The sequence below is a fragment of the Maylandia zebra genome, linkage group LG10, assembly GCF_041146795.1.
Source record: "Maylandia zebra isolate NMK-2024a linkage group LG10, Mzebra_GT3a, whole genome shotgun sequence".
Taxonomy (NCBI): domain Eukaryota; kingdom Metazoa; phylum Chordata; class Actinopteri; order Cichliformes; family Cichlidae; genus Maylandia; species Maylandia zebra.
The window spans coordinates 26,011,902-26,033,911 of record NC_135176.1 but is presented as its reverse complement, the minus strand read 5'-3'; the positions used below and the strand labels follow the sequence as shown (position 1 = coordinate 26,033,911).

General features: G+C 38.7%; 1 protein-coding gene across 3 annotated transcripts in view; it reads right to left on the bottom strand.

The window, feature by feature from the left end:
- The window catches only part of mcama (melanoma cell adhesion molecule a), a 60,275-nt gene that overhangs the window by 8,033 nt on the left and 30,232 nt on the right, over window positions 1–22,010 (bottom strand). For all 3 annotated transcript variants that reach the window (XM_004573483.5, XM_004573482.5, XM_076889397.1), the window contains exons 2-12: window positions 12,449–12,579; window positions 10,466–10,691; window positions 10,283–10,353; window positions 10,056–10,143; window positions 9,321–9,500; window positions 8,108–8,235; window positions 6,594–6,738; window positions 5,931–6,046; window positions 5,545–5,686; window positions 1,533–1,663; window positions 1,198–1,339 (exon numbers count right to left, since the gene is read on the bottom strand). In XM_004573483.5, the coding sequence (XP_004573540.1) occupies window positions 1,198–1,339; window positions 1,533–1,663; window positions 5,545–5,686; window positions 5,931–6,046; window positions 6,594–6,738; window positions 8,108–8,235; window positions 9,321–9,500; window positions 10,056–10,143; window positions 10,283–10,353; window positions 10,466–10,691; window positions 12,449–12,579 (1,500 nt within the window). The remainder of the gene's footprint in view (window positions 1–1,197; window positions 1,340–1,532; window positions 1,664–5,544; window positions 5,687–5,930; window positions 6,047–6,593; window positions 6,739–8,107; window positions 8,236–9,320; window positions 9,501–10,055; window positions 10,144–10,282; window positions 10,354–10,465; window positions 10,692–12,448; window positions 12,580–22,010) is intronic.

Here is a 22,010-nt window from a genome sequence, read left to right as displayed (position 1 = left end):
ATGGGGGAGTTAATAGCTTCACCTCATGAATGCATTCTGGCCTAACGGGTCTTCTGAAAAAACAAAAAAAAAACAAAAACAGAAGACATGTTAGGCCTGGGCTTCTTGGGCTGAGGAGGAGGGAAAGTTCACCAAACCTTGAATGATTTGGGGGCTGCAATAAGTTCATCAAATAAGAAAGACCCACGCTGAGTTACAATTATAGTGCATGAGAAGTAGTGATGTTTGGTTAAAATGTGACAATCAATTTTTTGGTGTGTCCTCAAAGTGCCTGAAAAATGCATTTAATCTATTTAATACTAAAAAGTCATCTGCTTGTTTTATATCATCTCACAGTACCCTGAGACTCTTCTTTGCAGACATGTATGCACGCAAACATCACCACATATATTTGTACCACATTTTCTCTATATTGCTTATTTTATTGTTTTTTATTATAATATTCATGTTGAAAGTCCAGCGTGTTTTTGAAAGTCGTGTATTTTCAATGTGCAAATACGAAGGAAATCAGACACTAACGTTGTGCACTGGGACGTTACTAATGATTAAGAAAAAGTATGAAGAAGATGTTTGAGGGCTTTCTCCATATGTGAATTCACAAAGCATAATCAACACACCAGCAGTGCCTCTACAAAATGTTTCATTTCTCCAACTGCACGGATAAAAGGAATCAGCATTATGAATACTGAGCAAATGACTTCTGATTAGATTTAGGAAAATAAATGTTTTCTGGAAAAACCATGTTTCCAATCTTTCCTTTTGCACAGTTATTACAGAGCAGGCGGCTAGTAAGTAAATGGAAAATGTATTTGAAGATTTAATGTTAGAACCAGGGCGAGCTAATGATGTTCATTCATTTAGACTTGAAAAGCAAAATAAGTTTTAAGTTTCAGCACTGATGCTGCCTGGAAGAGGTCAGAAAATTCTGTCCTCTTCATAGCTGTACTTTTTAACTCCCTTAATTAGCCAGGAGCCAAATATTGTGCAAGAGTTGTGGCACTGTGTGTAACAGTCCTGTCAAATGGGAATGCAAGCTGGAATTAAACGAGCTAAAAGATGAAAGAAAACTTGTAAAGCTCTTTAGCACCGAGAGTTTCCAAACTAGCATGCTGGAGCAAAGGTTAGCATTGGGAAAACATATATGTAAATGAAGTCATAGTTATAGTGTTCTGGTGTAAGTGAGAGAGAGGCACTTACTGGCTTTGATTTTGAAAATCTTGACGCCAGAGCCCCTGTCACTGGAAACGTTGCACTCAGCGGTGATGTCCGAGGTGACTTTGACCGATACCACGCTGTGAGTCATGTGCTTATGTGTTTTTTTATCCACTTCATGCCAGCTCTGTGGAGACACACAAACACACTAACTAAAGCTGGACTAAAGCTGTTTGAGAATACTGTAATAAATGCTAGCATCATCGTGACATGTAAACAATCATAACAAATCGAGCTAGCTTCGACTGAACATGAACATTGTAGGACAAATGTCATCTCCCACTGTGAAGTAAGTTTGCACTGCGAGGCAGACTAAGTACCTGGCTGCCAGTGATGTTCCAGGAGATGCTTGGCAGTGGATTGCCCAGAGCCTCACAGCTCAGGTTCACCACCCTGCCTTCCACTTCATCTAGCTGGACCTCCTCCTCTGAACCCACCAGTTCAGGACCACCTAGAAGCACACATAAAGAAATGAAGATCATTACATGTCAGTGACAACACGGTCAAACTCTCACAGCCTTAATGAAGTCTTTCTAGTTTAAGTTCTAAGAATCACCACAAATCCCATCACTTGGCTGACATTTACTGTAATTAGTTTTCAGGGCAAATCAGAGGGATGTAAAAACAGAGGGAGCAAGTCATGACCAATAAAGAGAGTGCAACAAAAACATGTCCACATATCTAATGCTGTTTTCACAATTCATTTTTTCCCTCCAGGTCACATAGGTCCTCCTCTCAATAACTTCTCTCAGAGAAACTAAAGGGCTTTGCTGTTATTGCCCCCAGACTCTAGAGTAGTCTGCCAGCCCATGTAACAACCTGTGCAATCAATGACGCTTGTACGTCACCTCTAAAACCTCAAAACTGCCTATTTTAGTCAAACATTTGTCGCTCTTCAATTTCAACAGTTTTTCCACCACTATTAGAGTTTGTGGGGTTTTTTTAACCCTATGTCTAAATTTTATTTTGCCATGTTTATTATATTTTATTGCTGCTATTGTTCTTGTGTTATTGTAAGGAGACCTTGAGGGTCTTAAAGGCGCCTATAAATAAAATGTATTATTATTATTAATATTATTATTATTAGGTATATATTTATTTTTATTTTTGACTTATTCTGAAATTGTTCTTTTTTTTGGAGACCTAGAAAACACTTGGGGTCAACTAATAGTTATAAAATGCATTATATGAATAAAATTGACATGACTTGATATGTGAACTCTGAAGAATGCAAATCAAGTCTGAAGTTGCCCAAAGCGCTCTTTTCTCAAATCCAACAGATGCAGGACACAGAACACAGAAAGCTCGATGCATTCTGCACGCTGAAAATACTTTTCAGCGCGGGGTGGTGTCTGACTAGAGCATGCCAAAGGCAGAACACATGACTGCTGTGAATTCTCCACATAATTATCTGCTCTACCCAAACAAATGGGGAAAATTCTTTAATGTGTTGTCTGAGTGATTTGCACATTTGCAATCTAGAATGGAGCTCCTCGGGGTCATTTCTCGAGTATTTTACAAATGGTGTGTAAAAGCTCGATTCTCAGGCACAGAGATAACAGTCCTGTTTTAGAAACCAAAAACATCCACATTACGAGGTTGCAGGGATGGTAAAGTTGAAGTTGCACAATTGTCACCCAAGAGGTCACAGTTTGTAAAGTGAATAGTTTACTAAATTAAGTTGATTTTCACTCGCTTTAGTTCTGCTTTCAACTACGGGCTGACTGACTAACAGTTACCAGTTACCAACATCCATTATTACTGCAATATATAACTGCACAAAATGCTAAGAAACAATTGCTAAATAGCTACAGTAGTAATTTGTACACTCTTTTCAAAAACCTTAAAACTGAACCTTTGAGTCAATTCATGCAGTTGCAGGATGGTGGAAATTATGAGTGTGACACAGTCAAGGCCCATGAATAGCAGCAAGTTGGTTAAATGGGGGGAAATTATGACTTTTTTTGAGTGGAGCAAACCACAATCTAAAGAAAAGAAGAAAAAAAGCACAGGAAGTCTTGCATAAGCTTGTCTTGTGACTTCAGTTGGATGTCAACAGCCCTCAGTACGAGCACTTCATCTGTCAGTAGACGTTCTCTAACACTAGCATGGTGCCAACCAAGTGTGAAAGACGCCCTCAACCAAACATGTCTTCTCAGAGAAACTAAGTTACTTTGATTTATCTTTATTACAATTTTCCAACCTCACCTAATTTTCACTCTAATATTGTTTATTTCCCATTGGTTTGTCGTTATTATTATTATTTTTTCTTTTTAGTCACGTTTCATCATTTTCTTGGCTCTCCACTGGGACCCAATCTGTGGATCGCACTAAACCATCCAACCAGTAGCATTACTGAGAGTTGAAAAACTGTCTAAAGTCTTTCATCTTTAATAAAATGATCAGCGTTCTGCTCTACCAGGTGTAACAATTGAGTTTAACATCCAGGCATCCATGAAAATGGAATTTATGACCTTTAACGGAGTTAGAAGTTAGCAGGAAGTTAGCTCGCTAGCTTCTATCTAAATACAATATAGCATGTCCTGACTGCGGGGTTTTAGAAACAAATTAAAACGTACAGCTCTGTTATCACTTCCAACATAACTGAAGACAGAAAACTAAACAGCAGTGACGTTTGTAGGGTTACTGAAGTTTGGCTAGCTGGTATATAATGATGTGCTACCTGACCGCTAGCGACACAGCTATGTTAGCATAATATAAACAAGCTAACTTTTTTTCCACTCGATAAAAGTTAACGTGAGTGTTCTCGGTGGTCAGGAACAAATGTAATCGCATGGCAGGATGCTGTAAAAGGACCAAACTTCAGCCAGGAGAACAACTGAGATAATCCATCCACAATACGAGGTTAGTCATTCATATACTGCTGCATGGGCTGGGCTGTAGTTACATCCTAAGGGTTTAAAAACTGAGCTTAAATAAATGATTAGCGGTAATAAAAGCCAAGGGAGGTCAACAGTGATCACTGACTGTTTTAGGAGCTTTTTGAGATTAAATAGAAGAAAATGCATAACATTAAACATGTTAGCGACACAAAAGCCATATTAAACGCAGACTACTTTAGGCCTGGAAGTAGGATTCGTGATGACCGGATAGATAGTTAGTTAGCATATCGTTAAGGCTGGATCAGGTGAGACCGAACCCACCCTTGTTAAGCTGCAATAGCCTTAAGCTTCTGGGAATTTCCCATGATGGACAAATGTTTCTTCTTCACTCACCTCTTTTCATTCTGTGCCTTTATAAACTACTCTGTATTAGTTATTATTAATCTCTGGCCCTTTTCCACAGTCTGTCTTTTGTCTTGTCTCCCCCAACTCACCATCAATCAGGCAGAGGTTAGCCCCTCTGTGAGCCTGGTTATACCAAATATTAAAAAGGTTTCTCCTTTCCAATGTCATCAATGTCACTGCCAAGGTTGTGTGATTGTTGTTGTTTTCTCTGTATTATTGTAGGGTGTCTACATAACTCTCTCTCCCTCTATATACACATATACATTATATATATATATATATATATATATATATATATATATATATATATATATATATATATATATATATATATATATATATATATATTAGGGGTGCAACAATACACAAAATTCACGGTTCGGTTTGATACTTTGGTGTCACAGTTCGATATTTTTTCGATACAAAAAAATGTTCATGCTTTTTTAATTTGTCATTTATTAAATTTATAAATATATATTTTAACTCAAAAGTACAGTTTTTAAATTTAATGTTGCTGAAACAACAAAGTAATAAAAAAATAAATCTATCTGATCGAGAAATCACTCATCTTTGGAAAAGAGAGTTTATTACAGAGAAATGGCTCTTTGCAAAATAAAAGCTAGACCAAAATAGTTCCAAAGTCCAGATCTGAATGAGGGTGGGGGAGGTTCAATTTGCCATGTTGCAACGAGCTTAGCTTCTGTCTTGCTAGCTTGTGCTGCGCTCAGTGGATCTGCGCTCGACAGTACAGCCTAGGCGGAGTAGTCGAACGCAGATCCACTGAGCTCTCAACACAGACAGCATCGTCAGAAGAAAAGTTGATAAAATAAATCTAAAAAAATTGTATTGTTCGATATAAATGCGTACCAAACCAAAAGAACTGTATCAAACGGTTCAATATCGATATGAGTATCGTTGCACCCCTAATACACATATACATATATATATATATATATATATATATATACACACACATTTACATTATATACATATAATACATCAAATTGGGGGGAAAAAAGAAAAACGATTTCCTTGCAAGTAAAAGTGATGGGAAGTTGTTCTAGCAGTGCAGGGGATTACTAACCTTGGACGATGATTTTAACAAAACCGTTGGTTTTCAGGTTAGGCAGGGAGGGGACCGTCACCTCACATTTATACACCCCACTTCTTTCATAGGTGGCATTCTGCAGGTGGAACGTGTTCCCTCGACCCACCACCATCCCATCCTATACATATCCACAGAAAAGATGCACAAACATAAAAAAAGGCTATGATAGCTGGTCAATCCACTGTGGCTACTACAGAAACATCATCTCATCTATTAAATAGACTGGAACAGTCGCAGAAATGTATCTTCCCTTCAAGGAGAACTAGAACAGCAGTGATGTTTACTTACTTCTGTTTCTTTCTTTTTTACTCTGATCAAAGGAAGCAGCTGTAAACTCAGTGTTGTGTTTTAAAGGTTCATACCTTGTACCAGACAGTAGATGTTGAGCGGGAGGACAGAGCATTGCAGGTTGCAGTCAGATCTTCTCCTTTGTGCATTAACTCTTCATCTTTTGGTACCACAACAGCTGTATCCAAATCTGGACACAAGAAAAAGAGACAAAACAAGATATGTGAAAACACAGTTTAAAACAGGCTGTAATTAACAGAGTAAAAGAATCTGTGAATTAAACTTGGTTTTGAACCAAAAAATATGCAAGCCAAGCTTGCCAATTAACAGAAATGCAAAACTCAAAAGTCTGCAAAGACAGGCAGGAATTACGTCCATTGAGCTGTTGGGCAGCTTTGAAGGTTTAATAGTAACAGCAGCTTAACATCCCCCCAAAAAACCCAGAACAGCAATGAAGAAACCATGTACTGTAGAACAAAATACACAGAATTAAAATTAAAAGCCTTTTTTCTAGCAGAAGCAGAAAGATTTACTTTGTGGTAAATACAGGATATGTCGAGTTTAAATCAACATCAGAGCTTCTTACTATAATATAAGAAAAAAATATTTAAAATTAGAGAAAGAAAGTCTTCAGGTTTAGAGGGAAACCTGAGAATTATTAGTAAACTTTCATTTGTACAAAACTGTTTCCTCCCATATGTAAGTATGTATGCCATTCATATCAAGTTGCTCCTTACAATGCACTTTGAGCTCCACTTCTCCTTTGACTTCCATGACGCCATCGCCTTTCAGAGGGTGACATTGGTAGGTGCCGCTATCTTTCCGTGACACTGATGACAGGATCAACACATCCCTACTGCTCTCGAAATTCACATCAGGCTCCTGCAACAAATACTTTCATTTTAATTTTCATCTAAATACATTTTACTTTGGTGTAAAAGCAATAACAGGTAATAATAGTTTGCCTTTGACTTCACTGTACCATATTTGGGCTTGATTAAAAAAAAAAAAAGATAAATGCCTAATTGAAAATATTATTGGCAGGAAGCAAAAAAGCAGTAATTGACTTTTATCTATCAAAAACAGAATCTGTGGTTGGCAAAGAGTTTCCTCAATCCTCTAGTGAATCAAGTAGTCTTTTGTGTCCTCTTAGAGAACGACCAAAGACAGACTCAAAATTAGTAACTTTAAACACAAATATTTGATGAATTAAAAGCAGATCCTTTCTTGTAACCTGCTATCTTAGACAGACAGTCACTTAGAAAAAGAGTTGATTTTTTTGTCCAACTTTACCAAAATCTTCTGAAGGGACAACAACAAAGTCACCCACTATTTATGGGTGAGTCCATTAATAATAAGCACATATGGCCAGACAATTACCAAGTGTACATACGAGAAAGCAAAACTAAAAGGCACATAATGTCTGTTGCATTATTCATTACAGTGCAAAAACATTCTGTATACAGCTATGATACAACTGTTAATACATCATGAAAGGTCTTATGGACATTAAAAGTGATGGGGTGAGTTATTAAAACTTTTCAAGATCTGTTTATCTGAAATTCCAGAAATTGGCTAGAGTCAAGAACACAAATTTTTGTTTCACCTTCATAAATACTAGTATGATCAGGACAGTGCAGTAAGGATCTTGTAACAAAAGAGTTCATTTTACAGTTCTGTTTATCATTCAATGGATGTTCCACACTTCAAACGGCTTGACTGACATCATTTTTTTACCATCTTGTCTGAGTTTTTAGCTGTTACTGTGTGAATAAATCATGTAACCTCGATGATGGCTTAACAAAATGGAGAACTTTTCTTTATTTTCTCAGAAAAAAATCTTTTCCAATTACTCTTATGTGCCCAAGTCAACAACCGCGAATAAAAAACCCTGACAGCCAAGTTAAGAAAAGTTGACAAAAGTGGACAATACAAAAACTCAGCTCACTGCCACTTCAACTTTTCTTAATTCGGCTGAGCTGAGGTTTTTCATTGTCTATAAGTACAATGAGTGCGTGTCTGACATGGGAATGAGTCCTACCCATGAGCCCTGTCATTGTGGCCTCTGGTCTCAGACCCCAGCCTGGACCTGCAGGGTCAGAGCTGACAGAGTCTTCATAGACCTTGCACACTCATGTCTACATGGGTCTCTGTGAGCTATGCATATCAAAAACATTCCCTACATGTCTCTTGTGTGTCACCCATTCTCTCTCTGGGACTTGCAGGATGAGAAAAGGCCGTCCATTCTTACTTCTACTTTGTTGAAAATGAAGTGCGGTGGGGGGTTGCCATCACCCTGGCAACGCAGCTCCACAGTATCCCCCTCTTTGACCAAGCCCTGGGGCGACTCCTTCCAAAGCTCCACCATGGTGGTGGGGTCTGTACGCACACACAAAATCAAATTAAGCAGGCTTATTCAGCAAGCTGTTAAAGTCACTTTATAACGCCATTTCCATATTGCTGACAGCACAGACTGCATTTGGCTCTGCCTGCCAATGAAGGAAAGAGGAGATACTGAGGCTGTTAAAATTCTTATAGGTGACGGAAATTGAAATGAAGTTTGTTTTGATATTTATTTTTAGTGAAACAAGGTCATTTTATGAGTTGAGGACATTTTTAAAAAGTTGGGGCCCAAAGAAGAAACTACTGTACTACTACTGTAAACACCATCTTAGGATGAGTATGGACAGATGCTGTGAAAGACAAGAGACTTATTTTGGGATTTGTGTGATATTGTCTCTGTTTTGATGGCTTTTGTTTTTCATTCTTACAGAATAAACTAAACCAGCATGGTTAAAAATGGTGAGCAATAATAGCTGTAGCTTCAAAAACACCTTTTTGTACATTTCGATACAACAAGCATAAACGTTAACAAGTAATCACTGCAGCTCCTTTGATGTGTGTCTTATGAATATTCCACCGACTGTGAGCAAGTTCAAACAAATTAGCATCTATTACAGTAAAATGAAACACAAGCAGCTTCCTTTGAGGATGAAGCCAGTTACCCAAATACAAAACAAAGGAAAAGGATTTCATATATATCCAAGGTGTTAATATTTCTGTTACGTTATGCTCTGTTATGACACTACATATAAAAAAGTGATAATCAATTAACAACAAATGCTATAAAACAGACCAGAATGTTAGCTACAGTTCAGCTCATGATACATCACAACTCACAGGTTAATGTGATGTTTGAATACTAGAAATAAGGTTGTGAAATCTCTTTTAACAAATTATCCTGTACATAAACAAATTCCCACAAACCCAGTTAACCTGGATAAACTAAAAGTTTATAAATAAACTTGATGAAAGACTAATAAAGTCATAAAGAAATAATTGCTTGACGTTATTGCTTCTAAAGATGGTTCTATAAGCTACTGAATCTTGGGTTATATATTTACTTAGTACACTTATTTTCTTAAGTTTACATGACAATATAAAAACCCTGAGTGTTAACTCACAGTGGACAGTGATGTTGACGCTTGGGGACTCGATTGTCCTGATACCGTCCGGGACAAAGAAGCTGACTTCACAGGAGAAACGGGCATCCTTGTCCTCCTTTTCCACCTTGTATTCCAGAGTGCTCTGGACGCTGTAGAGGTCACTGGACATCCGAGAGCTCAGGATCACTATGTTTACACCTGGAAATTGGACAAGACTAAATGTGAACATGCATCGACCAACACCATTATGTAATTTAATTGCAATATGCACAATGCAGCATCATGCAATCAGCTAATCTGAACAAAGTGCACATATTTTGCTCCTGTTTGAGTCCTTGTTCATGGGAACAGTTACAGAGTTACACTAGGCTAATATTGTGTTCCCATACTAACATGATCACAAGGTAAAAACACAGACATTTAACATGTAGTGGTTAACATTGTTACAACTTCAATCCAGCTTTTAGTATAGCTTGCAGGCAGTTTTTCCTCTAGTGCTGGACATTGTCAAAGGCAGCCTACATAGAGAAATATTTACTGAAGGTGATGGATGTACTGATCCAGTATGACAGCATTCTTTTAGATAACTACACGTATGCATTTTATCATTTCCTAGCTGGTATGTGCAAAAAGGATTTTCTGTTATAGTCCTGTGGGGTGTGTTTGAGAAAACTATAATAAAACAGGAGAAAAGTGAATTTTAAACAAAGGGAGATTTATTTCTTATTTGATCCATCTGCAGTTTGTACTCACGTCCTGATTCGTTCATCAGTGGCTCGCCGTCCCTGTACCAGGTGATGTTAGGTTTAGGGAAGCCGTTTCGTGTCTCACATGATGCAACCTGGGTTAAAGGTCACATAGAGAAATCTTTGCTATCTTTAACTTGGTAATTTATTTGTTTTAGTGACTTTCAGATGCCTCCTTCACATTGCCATCTCAAAGAATATTTATTTGTCAGCATCTAAAATTGAATGGCTCACCTTAGATGGTGTGTCTTTAGTGACAGATATTCCAGTAGTGACACTCTCAATCTCTGGAACATCTGGAGGAGCTGAATAAGAAACAAAAAACAATTGTAGTGGTTTATAATAAATAAAGATAGAGCTCAGTGACATTCTAAATGTTCCTTTAGATCGATTAGCTTGTTTTCTGTGCTTTCTTACCAAATACTCTGAGGTGTGTCTTGCGCACCCCGCTCCCAGCAGCCAGCCCATTAACATGGCAGTAGAATTCCCTCTCGTCAGACAGTCTGACGTCCTGGATTGAGAGTCGAGTTCCTTTCTCGTCAGTAACCACGTTAATGCGGTCGGTGTAATCTGTGCCGCTATCAATCAGTTCTTGATTGGCATCAGCGTAATAGAGCCGTGACCGCGAGCCACCACGTTCAGCCTAGTAGAGAAGGACATACAGTAAGAACATGGCATATTTAAAGTTCAATCACTCTTTTTCAGTCAACTCAGTTTTTCCTACACAGAAAAACAGTTTGCCTAATGGGCAATTCCCTGGCTTTTATTTTGAAAGTTTAGCTGTTGCTAAACAGCTATTCCTACTGACTGGCTCATGTCCCTCTGAGCTAGAAAATCATAACAAGCACTGGCATCCGAAACAAAACGTCCAAAATGGCCAAGTTGGAGTTCATCCTCGCCCCCAACCAGCCGTGGCAGATGGTTGCAGCTCCCTGAACCTGGTTCTGCCTGTTTAAAAACAAGTTTTTCCTTCCCACTGTCACCAAGTTCTTGCTCATAAGGAGTCTGATCACTGGGTTTTCTTAATTTACCGTATTTTCACGACCATAAGGCGCACTTAAAAGTCTTAGATTTTCTTCAAAAAGTACGGCGCGCCCTATAGCGCAGTGCGCCCTGTGTGTTGTAAGGAGGACGTAGTAGAGAACACCATGAGAACGCTAAAGGGTGAAGTGTGGGCGCAACCCTGAAAATGGCAAAGAGACACGCTTATGAAGCACAGTTTAAACTGAAGGCCATCAGCTACGCGGAGGAACATGGAAATCGAGCAGCGGCGAGAGAATTTAAGATTAACGAATCGATGGTTCGCAAATGGAGGAAGCTAGAAAACAAGCTCCGGCAGGTCAAGAAAACGCAGCTGAGTTTCCGCGGACATAAGGCGAGGTGGCCCGAGTTGGAGGAAAGACTCGAGCGGTGGATCATCGAGCAAAGAACGAGCGGGAGAAGCGTTTCGACGGTCACCATTCGGCTAAAAGCAGTTTCACTTTCACTTTTTATGAAACTGTGCCATTTTTCCATCCAGGATTGTAGATGCTTGGGCTAACATGTCTGCTGGCACTGTTGTTCGAGCTTTCGCAAAAGCCGGCATCATTTCTGAGGAGCCGCACGGCACGGAAAGTGACTCTGACAGTGAAGAAAGTGAACCTGGCATGTTTGATGGAGATTTAGCGCAGCTGTTCAGTTCAGACACAGAGGATGAGGACTTCGATGGGTTTGATTGATGATAAAAATGTGAGTACCAAACTTCGTTTTGCTCCCGCTTTATTTTTAAATACGCACACTTGTATGCTTGTGTGTTGTTGATGATGACGATTACTGGTAATAAAAATGTGAGTAAGGTACCAAACTCAGGTTTGCTCCCGCTTTATTTTTAAATACGCATACGGTACTTGTATGCGCCCTATGATCCAGTGCGCCTTATGTGTGTGTTAAATACAGTAATGGCACACATAACTGAGACTACGCCTTTTAGTACAGTGCGTCTTATGGTCGTGAAAATACGGTACCTTAATTTAACTTACCTCAAGTTCCTTGAGCCAACCTTTGCTGTGTTTTGGTGGTATAAATAAAACAGAATTGAATAGAACTCACTTAAGAAGCTTGGATTTTTTATTTTTAAACTGCACATTTGAACCCTATTTACATAAGAAACCCTGCTATGTGAACAGATCTGCATGAATCAAAATAAATCTAAAATGAATGAGAGCCTCAAAGACTTAGGATTGCATGTTACTTCACAAATAGAGCACTTTAAGAAATCTCTGGAAATTACACAAAAGTTTGATGTTGCAACAAAAAAATGGAGCTCAGGGCTCCCTAATGGTGAGGTAATTGCTTGACTTTAAGACTTCATATAACAGCAGTTGATAGTTTCAGATAGTCTGAGCATCAATTTTCACTCACCGCAAACCACTGGATCAAAAATCTGGGCTTGCTGTCACTGTTCGTGGAGGTGTACTGGCAAAGGATCTCAGCCATGTCACCGATGTACACATCCACAGTCTCATTCATAGACAGCTCTACCTTGGCCAACACTGAAAAAGACAGAAATACATCAACTTTATGCTTCCTGTAAGCACTACATGGTTATCAAACATTATTCAGGAATCGTGTAAATCCAGAGAGCATTGTCCAGTGAAATTGGATGTATTCATCCTTACCAAACTTTAATTCTTAAAATATGTTTTACTTCTTAAAGCATTGCTCCTGACAGATGATTGACTGTCTTCTCAAGCCAAACTGAAGCTAGGCTGCCCTGTTAGCACAACAAAGAAGAAAAGGCTTCCTGTCCACATGGCATAATTTTAATCTCCCTTCTGCCTGACTGACTGTAACAAAAAAACCCACAAAAACATCTTGGCCAGAAATGTAGTTCCCTAGGCGCCGTTGGGAGAATGCAGGCAAGAAAAAGACTAGCCAGTTTGACACTGTGCTGTTGATTCAGAGAGCCAAGAGCTTTTTCAGCCATGTTGGACTTGGCTGCTGTTCCAGAGGGGCCCACTCACACAGTGATGAAAAAACAGAAGGATGGCACAATAACGTGTATTTTCTCTGCTTAATCTTGTTTGGAGTTACTTTGCAAAATGGCACAAGATACCCCCACCTTCTTACACTGTCAGGCGTCACCATGCGATAACCATTACAGTAACTTGTATATTTTCATTCACAAGTCAAGCAATCACAGGATAGAACAGATAGAACTTGTATGAACAGTTGCACTTGTGTACCCAGACAGCAAATACCAACCTCTCTTTCACACTGATTTAGCTTAAGTCAACTTTTGTATTGAGCAGATAGCTGCAGAAATAGCCGAGCTGTTGGGTGTGCCATCATCCACCGCAATTTCTTTAGCCACAGCAACACAATCTTGATTCGTAATCTGCCCTACTTCCAGATACTCCTCTGACTTTGTGTACTTCCACAAAATGAATATCAAGTTAAAGATTTGCTGTTTTTACCCACTGAATGCGAGGTCAGCCAAATTTAAATCAAGTTAGTTTGTAGAGTTTTACGGGCCGATTCCCAGAGCAGTTTCAACACATCTTATAAGATTTATTTAGTCCAGGGAATTATTCATGGATATTCCTTTAAGTCTATTAATAATTACTACATACAGATGGGGGGAAACAAATTGCATTGCAATTTTTTTTTAACCAATGGCTTCTAAAACGAAAATAAAAATAATGAGTCAGAGCTACACCATGGTGCCCTCAAGTATGTTTTCAGCGTTGGTTGAAACCGATCAAGCATGAAAGGAGCATTAAGAGTCCAGTTGCCACCCTGCTGCCCCCATTCTGCCGGCTGCTCCCCATCACCATCTTGTCAAGCCCCCCTTCCTCGGCACCAATCATTTTCGCAACTCATTTTTTTCTTTCTGTCCCTCCCTCCTCTGCGTGGGGCTATGCTCAGCCAACCATTCCTTTAAGACAACGGGCGAACTATTGTTCCCCCACCTGGGTGGACCAAATCCCCCCCTTGCACACATAAATAAAAATCCCACACACCAGTCAGCCAAAAAGTGTTATTTTCATCCAAAGCAAAGGTTAGCAACAGTTCATCATGTACTGAATACATTGTTTACTGTGACAAAGATGACGTGAAACGGCTTTGAGACAAGAAACAGATTACGGGCACTGAAGAGCAAAATATGTCACAGAAGTCAGTGTAAAAAATGCTGCGTCTCTTTGGGGCCATGCTGCTAACTTTTCAGCTAATCCGATTAGCAGTGGGGGGATTTAGCTTCGCAAGCCAACCTGGGACCAGTCTTATCTGTTCCTGTTGTGACTTTATACAGCATGGACTAAAGGACAAGCACACATGACCCATGATCTATGGAGCCTGACAACCGAAACTGCTGCCTGTGGGTGTGAATGCGCATACATTTGTGGCAGTCTGCTGTCTGTGTCTGGATGATATAGAGCTAATTAATTCAGGAAAAAAAAAAAAACCACTACTCCAGAATATTTGGATGTGTTGACAGCATGAGGGCTCTGAGTGGACCTTAACTGAGTGGCCTGTCAAGAGGACAATATAGGAGGACTGGAAGACAGACCAGTTACAATGCAAAATTATAAAATAAAACATTAAATATTAAATATAATCCATTATTCAGTCAATTTCCCATAATGACAGCAGTAAAGCAAATGAAACCACCATGCTAGAAACAAGGAACCAGGCGTGGTTGAAACATGAAGCCAAACAAACCAAGTGACTAAAACGGCACTTTCTCAAATGATCATAGTTCAGGCTTGAACTGAAAGAAGAGTTTATCTAAGGAAGCGCTGACTGAGACATTTTGGATTATTTCTGATACCAATGTTTAAAATAACAATTTAGTTTATTCAAATGAATTGAATTTTACTTATTTAGCAACAACAGTCACCTCAAGGTGCCTAAGGTAAAGAGCCTACAATAATACAGAGAAAATTCACATTTCTAATACTAATATTTATTTGTTTAGCAATAAGTTTTCAGTATAAAAACTTAGTTTTCCTCTTTTGTTTAAATATCACTAAGAATATTGTCTGAACATGTGGCTGTTTTAGTTTTCAAAACCTGTTCTCCAATGTTTTTGCATTCAAAGACCAAAAACAATCACAGTTGTTCTCTGCAGACATGTTGGTGTCCTCCATGAAAACTACCAGAGACTGTAGCAATCTGCAAGTAACACTAAGTTTTGGTGCCGCACCTTTTTGTGACCAATTACATCAACCACTCGCCAACCAGTCGGGGAATACACGTCACTGTTTCATCAGAATCAGAATCAGAAACTTTATTGTCATTGTCACGAGAACAACGAAATGAAGAATGGTCCCCGATCATTGCATCATGTAAATGCCTTCAATACAAGTGTCTATGTAGCGTGTAGATGAAGACAATTAAGATTCTTAATTAACATCTCAAATGATAAAGGCTGATGTGTGAAGTATGCACAAATTTATTAACTGCCTTGATACAATATTACTCAGACTAGGGATGTTTAGTCCGTTCTGTTGATCCAGTCTGGAATTGAATTTGTTAGAAAGTTTCAGTGGATTGCTCTCAATGTTCAGCTCAGTGATTCCTTCACATTCATTTAAGAAATTGCTTTACTTATTCTCTTATATATCTTGGCATCCAGAAGCTGAATTAGCATTGAACTGTATACAGATGTTTATGATTCCCACTAAACTGAGCACAGTGAGGTTCAAACTCTGATGTCCTCTTTGGGATAAATAGCAATTTTCATTTTGTGCTACAATGATCCCTGACAGTCCTAATGTATTTATACAGACTTGTGACTATTTTTAATAAGATATAGGAAAAGAAAGAGCACTGGAGAGAATGGGCTGAGGTGGCTGAGATGGTTTGGACATCTGCAGAGGAGGGATAATGGACACAGGACGTTGATTGTCAAGCTGCCAGGCAGGAGGAAAAGAGGAATAACATAGAAAAGATTCACAGATGCAGTGAAGTAGGACATTCAGAGGGCTGGTGTGACAAAGGAGGATGCTAGGGATAAGGTGACATGAGAGAAGTAGGGGAAGACTGGAAAAGTAAGAGAATCCACAGACGAAACCATTTTGTCTGATTTCTGGGTAAGACTCACATGCTCTCACAATACTAATAAGACAATAATACACATTATAAGGGGATAGTTCCAGGATAGCATCTGTGTACAGTCACTCATTATGCACGTCGGACAATACTCAGACAGTATCCTCACATGCTAACTAAGTAAACTGCCATTACTGCAATCTCCATCCCATTAAGGCTGCAAGCTTAGGCCTTTAGCAGATCTGCAGCTCTGCTGCCGATAAGAGTCCAAATCAACTCTGACATCACAAATCTGTAATCCTGCACATGCCTGGTGACCCGTGAAATAGGACTGAGTGCCTATTAGAACAGGATTTTACTGAATGAAAATCAAATTGGTTAAGATATATTTTGGAATATTCAGATATAGTTAAATCAGCACATTTAATGTTATTTATTTAAGCTACTTCAGAGAAAATGTATGAGAAGATTAGCCTTTCAAAATTTCAGAGACCTGGAAACGCCCAGAATAAAAGCTGTACGCGGGCACTGAGTGTCCCCTCGGAGAGTGAAGGGTGTAAAAAGCTAGCATGTAAGTGTGGATGACAGGGTGGAGGATTTCTCAATATGCAACCCTGGTTTGGTGCTGAACACCTGCGGGACACTGTGTACCGCCTGACATCAAAGAGCACACACACACATAGTGAAAGCATACAGTGAAGAAGAGCGCTCCTTGTCCTCCCAATGTGGCTGTTCTTTCAGAAGCAGCATCTGGCACAAATCTCCCAGCAGCCCCTTTCCCGTTGGTGCAGCAACTGTCACCCATGCTCTATTCTTTCACACAGACAGATAAGGAAGTGCTGCAAATCTCCTCAAAGCCACCTCTTTATGCATGTGTGATCTCTCCTTTCATGCAGTAAAGCATATCGCAGCTTCAGGTCAAGACCTCAAACAGTCCTCCATGATCAATGCCGAGGTGAACTCTCTCAGATTCACGACAGTGCACCCTTTAAACTTGGTTGCAAAGCATTTTTAAACTATGTGACCAATTTGCATTGCACATCTTTTGCAGTTCTTTGACTGTGAAGAATTCTCAACTTCAAATGTTGCATATTAACTTTAATCTTATATGATAGCACTGCAAAAAAACCCAAAACATTTACAAGTCCAATGGGATCAGCCTTATCGAGGTTTCTGCACTAAATGAAGGTGACTGATTGTTTTCTGTCAGAACAATACTTACCTATACCGCAAATTAGGGCTGAACGATTATGGAAAATAATCTAATTGCGATTTTTTGCCCCAATATTGCGATTGCGATGCGATATGCGATTATTTTTTAAGGTCTTTGTCTTCTGTATTATTAAACAAAGACAAGCAATACATCATATAGTATGGCCAATACTATATTACATTAATTTTAAACTGTTCTTTCCTGGAAGACAGACCTCTGTTGTGATGACATGAGGTGATGCATGAATTGATGACTGACATTTTTATTTAACTTCTTCAATCACAACAGTATATTTGAACATACACAATAGTTTATTTTTAGCTTACAAACATCTGAGCATAAAGTGCTGACAAGGAACCCTGGTGTAAACATTAAAATGAAAGTCAGTACAATGTGCAGATTGCAGAAATATACATAAAAAAAATCAGTGGCTTTACCACACTCAGTTTTTCGACATCTGTGAACTACTAGACAGTCATTCAATTAAAAAATAATATTAAATAAATAAAACTAATAAATAAAAAATACACACATCTTACTGATCTCTGCAGTCAGTAACATTACACATAAAGTGCAAACATAATAGCAATTGTATAAACACACACACAAACACGCCTTTAAAATTTAAAGGCGTGAAATTGGACGGTCTAGCCTTCTGATTAGCGTCACCGCTGTCTCGGTGGAGTTTAATAAACTCGGCCGTCTGCTTCTTGCTATCTAAAATATAACCAGACACTGGCGTAAATTCTCGACTGTCTCATACTTCTGTTTAATAAGTTTTCTGTTTGACGTTTAGTCAGCTGTGTGAAAACCAAGGAGGAACCCACCCGGGGGATTAATAAAGTTTTATTTTATCTAATCTAATAACTTTAATCTCAGCCAAACCGATTTACTCACGAACAAACAAAACACTGAAAAAAGCCCAACAATAACATTTTTAGGTTGTCTAAGTGACTTATATATCACGTTTAACCCGAGCAGCGAAACTCCGCGGTGATCTGAAAATGATGTGCCGGGAGTTGTGCCGTTCTCGGCCGCATCAGTAACCCTCGAGCTCCCGGCTAGCTGTCGAGCTGGTGGGTAGCAGACGCCTCTGAAAACGTCGAAGCACTTTTGCAAATATGGGATATCTTGATAAACCGAGCAGATATTTGATGTTTACACAACTACTTTCTCGCCTGAAAATATTTTAAAAGTTTATTTTGTGACCCAGAAAGATTAGTATGAGTAATTTTAAAACTTAGTAGCGGCCGCCATTGTTGGAAACTGGAGTTTGGCTGGGCCGCGCTATGAATTCTGGGATATGGTAGTAATTTGGACAGCCTTCGGCGCGTCGCTGTGACGTAATCGGTCTACAAATGCGGCCTCAGGAGGATGCAGCCCATGAATTTGGACATGTCCAGAGTATAATCGCAGCCTTTGTGGTTAGAAAATTGCACTTGATCATGTCGCGATATTATCGCAAATGCGATATATCGTTCAGCCCTACCGCAAATTAGAAAAAAAAAAACTGGTTAAAAGATACATTCTCACTAATGATGTGTCTGCATGTCATCAACGTGCCGAGTTATTGTTTTTGTCATTTGCTTACTAGACTTTTACATCTCCTGACCATGTTCCTTGGTCTATGAGTGAGTTGAAAGTGGCAGGCTGCCCACAGAAACATTACTTATTTGAGATTAAAACTATTTAAATGTCAGCTTTGCTGCACTGGTTTTGAATGTACTTTGGCAAAGCTTCCTACACACCAGGTCTCTCTTTTTTCTTTTATTATTTTCTTTATCACTACCTCAGCCAAAAAGGTTGCGAGTCGGTTCAAGTATGTCTGACTGTCCGTCTGTTTGGCTGGCAAATGGGGCTTAGCCCAACTAAACATTTTTCAGTTCATTTAAATCAACATTTGGATCCAGGAATTTTTCGGAAGGATTGTTTAACCCCGAGGTAAAGGGTAAAAACTGTACTTGTCACAATGTATTTTCACAAATATATATAAATTTTCAATAAGAACATCTGAGAGACATTGTTTTAATATTACAGGGTACAGGGAAAAGGTAGAGATTTGATAGGGTGTTCTTGTCTAATATTTTCATGTGTGTGCGCATGCACGGGTTTGTTGGTATGGATATATATATATAATTGTAGGCTGTGTATCCTTGAGGTGTTAATGGGGTTATTGAAAATGTGTATATGTGCGTATGTGTGTATATACGTATGTATGGATAGATAGAAACATATATGTGTATATATTTATAAAAAAAAAAAAAAAAAAAAAAATTACACATAACATATAATGTAATTGCAAGGAGGTATTTCTGTAGTCTATTGATACTAGATAGTGGAAAAGGGGTGGGATTAAATAAGCTTATGCTTCTTCCTGCTCCTTTTTGAACATGGACGTTATTTGAAGTTGTGGTTGCTCGTTTTCCTTTTGTTTGCTTTGTTCATTTGTCTCTTTTAATTCTATTTTTTTTTATACTTTTTCAACATGTTCAAAATAAAGATTCAATCAATCAATCAATCAATCAATCAATATTCTCATGATGGTCTTTGCAAACATCCAGATATCCTGCAGGATTTGGGGGCTTAGTTCATGCATGATTATGGGATAAAATTTCAGCCATGGTAGAGGTATGCATGACTGCTCTTGTTTAACTCTTATCCACCTTACCACTCAAACCTCTGCTCACATACCTGGAGATGGCTTACAGACATACTGGGAATGTTTCTCATCTTTTCTCAACTGTTTCACCACATCTTCCAATCACCAACAAACACAGTGCCATTTTTGACTTTTCAGGAATTACTAATCATTCCCGCTGGTTAGTAACTTCTTCAGCAGCTGCATACATTTTTAATCATCACACCCGGTGGGTGAAACTTCATTAAAGAAGCAACATGAATGTTTTATTTATGCTTGTATCTGATGTTCAGCACTGAGTGCCGCTTGTTCCTCGGTATCTACTATCCATCAATAGATCCCCTACAGAGCCGCTGGGCTCTGGCACGCAGGCTGCTCCACAGCCACAGGATGGATAATTAAAGGTCAATAGGCTAAACACTGTATCAACATTATGGGGGGTTCCTTTTACTATAAGAGAGAACAAAAACATCTGGAAAATAAGCCTATGGTAAGTCGTTTTGCTAAAAACAAAAACAAAATTACACATATGTTGCGTAGGGGTGGAAACTACAAAGCCACCAGCTAAAAACCTGGAAATACAACCAATATATTACACAGTCATTCCTCTCACCAAACACTGGTTTAATCCAGTGTAACAACTGGATACATGATTTTATAGTTCCTAAATGTTAGTAACAGTAACTGAAGTCAGACTAGGAACAAGAGCAAATGCAGCTCAGCAATCCAGAAATACCCCTGACCACAATGTTGCTACTGCTATTTGGTTTTCTCTTTAAACATAAATATAAATTCAAGAATAAATGGCGTGGTTTCCCTCTACTAAATGGATAGGTTGGATAAAATATTAACCACAAGTTCAAAGAAGGTTCTGACCTATAACGACATGTTTAAAAATCCTTTCCATTAATTAATTTAGTTTTCAAAAGCAGGTCATGCGATCCTGCTCTGTGAAAGGTAGGCAAAAATGATTTCTGAGGTAGACAGAATCTGGAAATGACAGCGATTCCTTCTTCATCTCATATTAACGTGTGTGAAAGACGAGACATTAAGGTAAAAGGGGCCAAATATGAGGCTTTGGCTGTTATCCTAACACTATAAATAGGAGACCTTCTTTCCAATCAAACCTCTGATGACAGCACACTGACTTGCTGCTCTACTCCAACAAAGGCCTTCTTATCCCAGCCCCTGTGGTCATCATCACAGTGCTGAATATCCTTGAAAGCTACAAACTAGGTGCCAACTAAATCAGCTTTCCCTCAACCGCACAGCAAAAAGGCCTGGGATGAATTAAAGTCCCCAGGAGCCAAGAGCTCTGCTAACTTTGAATTCAAAAAGTTATTATAGAACAAAAGCAGCAATATAATCTATATTTTTTGGCACTTTTGGCTTTACTTCATCGTTGGCAGAGTATTTACAAACAGAAAACATGCAGATGTTGTATGTTATGACATGAAACAAGAGTAACTGGCTTGAATAAAACTCATTATATTTTACATTTCAATCAACAGGACATTAGCAGGATTTCTGCAGTCCTGTTTTCTTTGAGTGTGATGTGTTTTCATGAAGTTTATTGCTACAAGATTTACTTCCCTTCTTCGGGATCTTCCAAGCTGATTATATGTTATTCTTTCAATACCAATGCAATTATGTTATTCCTTCAGAAATCAAACTCACTAGTGTAAACCTACGTTATCCACCACAATCGTGGTTTTTTTGCACATTTTGCACACTCAACATGTAGCTGCTGGTTTTAATCTCTCTGAGGATACAGGTCCTATCTCTTATCGTCAAACAGACTAAGGCTTAAAGATGTTCAACATCAATGGATTCTAATCACTAAAGTCTCTCTTTTCTGCTAACCTCAAAATTGGCGACCTTTTTCTTTAAAAGTTAAGTAGATGGTATAAAACAAATCAAACCAACTAACATACACTCTCATTGGAGCACTGTAACCAAGAAAGCCCCCCCCAAAAAACAAAACAAAAAAAAAAAAACACATAAAGAGGAATGATTAATTCCAACTACATAATCATGTATGCAAACAGGTCAAATCTATTTAGTGGGATGTTCTCTGA